The sequence below is a fragment of the Penicillium expansum genome, assembly GCF_000769745.1.
Source record: "Penicillium expansum strain MD-8 chromosome Unknown contig210, whole genome shotgun sequence".
Classification (NCBI taxonomy): Eukaryota; Fungi; Ascomycota; class Eurotiomycetes; order Eurotiales; family Aspergillaceae; genus Penicillium; species Penicillium expansum.
In genome coordinates this window covers 315,379-321,378 of record NW_015971429.1, presented here as the reverse complement: position 1 = coordinate 321,378, position 6,000 = coordinate 315,379, and the positions used below count along the sequence as shown (strand labels likewise).

At 48.6% G+C, this 6,000-nt stretch overlaps 1 protein-coding gene across 1 annotated transcript; it reads right to left on the bottom strand.

The window, feature by feature from the left end:
• Positions 1 to 1,926: 1,926 nt before the first annotated feature.
• On the bottom strand, positions 1,927 to 4,364 carry PEX2_064860 (Zn(II)2Cys6 transcription factor domain-containing protein; the record flags this gene model as incomplete). Its single annotated transcript, XM_016743757.1, has 2 exons — positions 1,927 to 2,027; positions 2,093 to 4,364. 2 exons carry the CDS (start codon positions 4,362 to 4,364, stop codon positions 1,927 to 1,929), a joined length of 2,373 nt encoding a protein of 790 aa, XP_016594822.1.
• Between the last annotated feature and the right edge of the window lie 1,636 nt (positions 4,365 to 6,000).

The following is a 6,000-nucleotide window of genomic DNA, read 5'->3' as shown; positions in this document are numbered from 1 at the left end:
TTGCATACCACCACGTAGACGGAGGACAAGGTGAAGTGTGGACTCTTTCTGAATATTGTAATCAGAAAGGGTACGACCATCTTCAAGCTGCTTGCCAGCGAAGATAAGACGTTGCTGGTCGGGGGGAATGCCCTCCTTGTCCTGGATCTTGGACTTGACGTTGTCAATGGTATCTGAGCTCTCGACCTCGAGGGTGATAGTCTTTCCAGTTAGGGTCTTAACGACTGTGGCAAATGTTAGTCAAGTGAAAGTCGCAAGGGTTTGAGAAGAAATCACTTACAGATTTGCATACCGCCACGGAGGCGAAGGACCAGGTGGAGAGTGGACTCCTTTTGGATGTTATAATCCGAAAGGGTGCGACCATCCTCAAGCTGCTTGCCAGCGAAGATAAGACGCTGCTGGTCAGGAGGAATACCCTCCTTGTCCTGGATCTTGGACTTGACGTTGTCGATAGTATCGCTGGACTCAACCTCAAGGGTGATGGTTTTGCCAGTGACTAGAGACAAAGGAATGTTAGCAGGGATGTTCATAGGCTGATTTGTAAGAGAGGGTGGGATCCAGGCGGTCCTCTCTCAAGGATGCCTGGAGGCCAAATAAGGGTGATAACGTACGAGTCTTGACGAAGATCTGCATGATGGGCTCTTGTATTTGTAGGTTAATTTGAAGGGAATCAAGTGTGTAAAGCAGTGGAGAATGAAAGAAGGGAGAAGGTAGAAGAGGGGAAACAGCGTCCTTATGTAGGAAACTTTGGAAGGATGAGGGGGCGAGATGTCTTAGTCAGGTGCCCGTGACGCCCATGAAAATGCCAGAAGATGCCGGATGAGTCAAACAGGGGTGCCTGAGAACAGCCCATCACTTCATTTGACGCCACCTGAAAAACTCCGAAACCTATATTTCATTGGATATGACCTCCAGGTCTACAAATAGACTAATATTAACATTATGAACATTCTATGAACTTCCACATGTTCTGATATCTCTCATTATATCCCTCAAAAGTTCCTTTAAGATCCCCAAGTGATGACGTTGACGTGCTTATCGCCAAAAGAGGGGGTGGGCCTTTGAAATGGAGACGCTAGTGATCGGAAAGTACAGGGTACGGGGCTGTACGCGGCAACTGCTGCGTCTCCCGGGTACTCTGTACCCGCTTCCAAACTTAGCCCGGATCCGGCTTCACCGGTCTTTACATCTTTTTATAGTTCATGTCAACAATGAGAGATAAAAAAATAAGAATTCAAGTTATAGAGTTAAAAACTATTGAGATATTGAGCATTGGCGTATAAACAAAATACTCTCGCAAATATCCCTCCGACGCCGTTTGCCCCCAACCACCACAAAGAATGTGACAGTTCGGGGATAAGACAGCCTGCACACCCTTTCTCAGGGCCTTGTTTCAACTTGAATTGTTGGCCTGTTTCGTGGCGGGTGCCAGATGCCAGAAAAATGAAAACAAAACAATCAACACCTTCGGCCGTACACGGTCATGACATTCGTGATCCTCGTTCATCGCTGGAGACAAAGCTATGCGAAGAAAGGTATACACCAAAGACAAGAGCAAAAAAAAGAAAATTCAAAAACAGGAGATTCCAAGGAAAAATGAAAAGGTAAATATGACAAAAGACAAGAACCAAAAAAAAAAAAAAAAAAAAAAAAACAACACGGCTCATAAAAAGTTAGATCAAAGGAAAGTCGGTTCGCTCAGAGCAACAATACAAAAAAAGGGTAGAACCTCTCTAGGAGGCCCGTCGGATGCTTCGTTAAAGAGCGGAAATAGATGCGCTCACACATCGTCACGACAATGGTTCGCATATTCTCAGTGGTAACATTTAGTATTCAAAACGAAATCGCGGAACTGTACTCGCTGCTGGAAACGATGGTCGTGGGAAATATCATCATCATAATGCGTTTGCGCATCGGGGTCGTGGTCTAGTTGGCGCGAATGACCAGTCGTGACACAAATTTATTTGAAAGGCAGTCGAAGTCACCACGGTTGAATTTGGTGCCGGTGCGGCTGCGGAGGTAGGTTTCTGTAAGAAGGGGGGTTAGTTTCGGAGATCGAAGAGGAAGATTTGGGAAGAGCTTTATCTCTTACCATGTTGTTCGACATGTTGGCGGACTTCGGTCATGGTATTGCAGACATCCGGGTTGGAGTACAACAGGTGGTGGTGCTTTTGCGAGTCCCACTCGGTGAACGGGGGCAGCTTCTGTGAGATGGCCTGGAACAGTCCGACGATAACGCCCACCGGGGTAGTTTCCATATCGGTGCAGAACTTGTTAACAGCAGCCTCGTCTGGTGTCCGGTAGTGGCTGTCGAACTGCATCTCCTCCCAGACGGCTAGCAGAATGGAGGCCAGGATGAAGATTGTTGGCCAGTTCTTCAGCTTGTCACCGCTATACACACTCGAGTAAAGTGCTGACAACTCCTCCAGTACATCCTTCTGCAGTTCACGCCACATGCTAGCCATGGCACACTTAATCTGGAAGTTGATCATGACAGGGGCCATGGTTTTGCCGGCGAACTTGGAGCCCATGTGGTCGATCTTGCCGAGGAAGCCTTCCTCCTCGCCAATGCCTTCGACCATGGTGACATGCATGGTGAGGTTGTAAGCAACCACCAGCTTGAGTGCCTTCCGGATAACGGGCAGCTTAGTGCGGAAGTAGAAGCGGAAGGCGGTCTTCAGCATTTGCGTCAAGAAAGGAGTGCCCTCGAAGTAATCGTCGACAAACTTCTCAAAGGTGCCATTGCCGTCGATGTGGCGGTCAAGGTAATCCGACAGCATCGCATGCGAGATGCCCTCCATACCAGCGGAGAGTTTGGCAGTCTCGACGTCGTATTGTGTTGGCTCACGCTGCATCGACTCCATCCAGTCAACGGTGAAGCACTGCTCGTCCCGGACATAGACCTCGCGGGCGTTGATGGGCAGGATCTGTCCGTAACCGTGAGTAATGAACAGAGTGCGTTCCTGGTCCGAGAATCCGGTGATGTTGCCGACAGAGAAGCCCATGGTGATGTGGCGCTCGTAATCTGCCTTCCAGTCCTTCATGAAATACCCAATCTCTTTGATGTCGATGCGAGTACATGGCACCTGCCATAACCGGGCGTGGGACGGTTGACATCCGGCACAAGGCTCGCCCTTGTCACATGTCTTCTTGAGGAACTTGCAGCGCAGACACGCGCGCAGCTTCCGGATCTCGCTGGCCTGTTTACGCTGGTCGGGCTTGAGGGGACCCTTCCTCTTGCCAACACGCTTCTCGGTCTCGGGCTTGCCGGTTTGGGACTGCTTGCGAACCTTGGTCTCGGCGGTCTTGGCGGCGATGGGGCTCTTGCGGGACGGTTTCCGGCTCGGTGGTGAGGCAGATGCCTGAGAAGACCCAGCTGATCGAGCAGGAGACGTTGACTTCTTGATCGGAACCGGGATCGGTCGCACCATTCCGATGGGGCTGACTGCGGAAGGCGAGCGAGAGCCTGGCGAAGACTGGTCACGAAGGACAATGGCGCTACTTGTCGGGGAGGTACCGTGCATTCCAATGGAGCTGCTGTGACTGTGACTATGGCTGTGGTTGTGGCTGTGAGTATGGCTATAACTGTGACTATGGCCGTGGCCATGGTGATTATAGCAAGGCAAGTCCATATTGTTCTCGGAACCGGGAGAACCGATCGGATTCGTGATATCCACAAAGCTGCCGTATGATGTGGAATATGAAGACTCTGAAAGACTGCGGTCGTGCAGTGTCTGGGTGGGGTTGACAAAAACACCTTGTTCGGGATAACCAAAGTCGAGAGAGCGGCGGTGGTCGATAGTACTCCAGCCGTTGTCGCTGCTGGACAGGGAGCGAACCTCCAGATAAGTATCGGTGGGGGAGCTGCTTTCCAGAACTGGGTGCGGGGCATAAGAAACGTCCGGAAGTCCGTTGGGGAACGTCATCAGATCCGCTTGGAAGTCCTGATAGGTGAATGGTACCATGTCAACCGGTGCCGACATGGGCAAATAAGAACCATCGAGCAAGCCGGCGCTCATCTGGGCCTGGCCAGACATGAGATCGACGGGCGAAGACTGCATGGGCATGCCATAACTAGTGGTAAACTGGGGCGCCGAGGACGGGTCCTCGGAGGAATATGAGAGATGGTGGTGATGAGGGGCGTGTAGTGTTTGAAAGTGCCAATCGACCATGAGATTTGGATCCTGAGTCACCGACTGTTCCAGAGGGTGACCGCCAGTTTGCAACGGGGAGAGACCATGGGCCTCTTCTGACCGTGGGGGCGCCTGATCAGCCGCCATAGGCCATGATTGATGCTGAAGATAGCCTCTGGAGTCGTAATCGACGCCAATCAGGCCATCACTGGATATATCGACATTGGACATGACTTTTTTGGAGTCAAAACGATCACGGGAAAGTAAAAGAGAAGGGGAAGGAAAGGACCAGCCTGGATGAGAGGACCTTCTTCAGAAGGGTGACACAACTATGAAGAAGAGGGAAAGTGAGGCGGTGGGGGGGACAAAGCAGCGGTGAGCGAAGAAATGCGCTAGGGGAGTTGATTGTGGAGAGTGGAGAGGCTGGCTGATGGCGTGGAACGTTGATCCAGTGCCGAGCGATGAATTAATGCCACGATGATTTAGTTTGCAGTAGTGTCGGGATAGGAAGGAATAGGAGAGAGAAATAAAGTACAACATACGGAGTAGTTCCGTATTTTGTACTCCGTACTCTGTATGTATGTTGTATGTTGCGTGTTATAGTGGAGGGTTCCCTGCCGGGAATCACGGTGATCCCATGATCTCCCTATTTATTGAATTCTTTCCTAAAGGGGAAAAGGTTGCCTTGTTTTTTTCTTTTTCCCTCGTTTTCTCTATATTTCATATACTATTCCATATACTATTTCAGATCTTTATTCCATATCTCTATTCCATATCTCTATTCCATATCTCTATTTAATATATACTTTCTTTTTTTCTACTCCTAGGTTCTGACTGAGATCCTTATGACCAACAGAAAATCATCGGACCGTGAGACCGAACCCGGAAGATCAGTGGGGGAGAAAGAAAAAAAAAAAAAAAGAAAACCCAGGTTAAGGCGTCAAGACAGTGCGTACCACTGCGTGGCAATATAAATTGGTGAGATCTGACAGTCGGATCGTGCGATGTTGTATACCAAAATTAGTAGTTGCCCTTCCTAATCAGATCCAATCAGCTCCCTGTCTGCTCACCACCATGCTCGTGATTCGTATCTCACAGCGGTTCCCTGAATGCGCCATACCTCAAAGGTATTTAGTGGGCCAGTTCAGGATGCTGACCATGCACTAGGGAGTTCCCCGGAGGAAAAGAGGGAAATAGGAAAATAGGAAAATAGGAAAATAGCCAAATAGGAAAATTTAAATCCATATTAAAATGGCAAATACTAAATAATAAAATAGTACTAAGGCTAAGGTATATTGCACGGACTATGGGATCTTGTTGAGAGTGCCTCAATATCGTGAACCCTGGCAAAACAAGAAATTGGACACGTCCAATTCTTTTCCCCAATTCTTTCGCACGGATACCTGGGGCACACCTGGGCACATGCAGCAAGGGTGTCATGTAAGCCAATATACTTGCACACTGCATGGCGTCAGATTCATCACATATATACCTCTTGACTTTTGTGACATGCAGCTTCTCAGGAGCACGGAATACGGAGTACGGAGTAATAGTACTCGAGATATGTTGTATGCATCTCCAGACCAGAAACCTTGATGCTGACTGTGTTAGGATTGTTAATTCTCGAGGGAACGAAAATATCAAAATAGTCCATGTTATGATGTCGTCAAAGATAGGAACTCCAGCGGTAGAGATCAAGTGGGGAAACAAAGAATAATTCTAGACCTTTTTTTTCTTACATTTGCATTTACATTTACATTCCCATCTACAGAACAATAGTAAGAAAGTTCAGTTTACATTTCTTTGAGCTTCAAAATCTACAAAGTACCTCAAAAATCCCATTGATGCCGCTCATCGGGAAACCTCG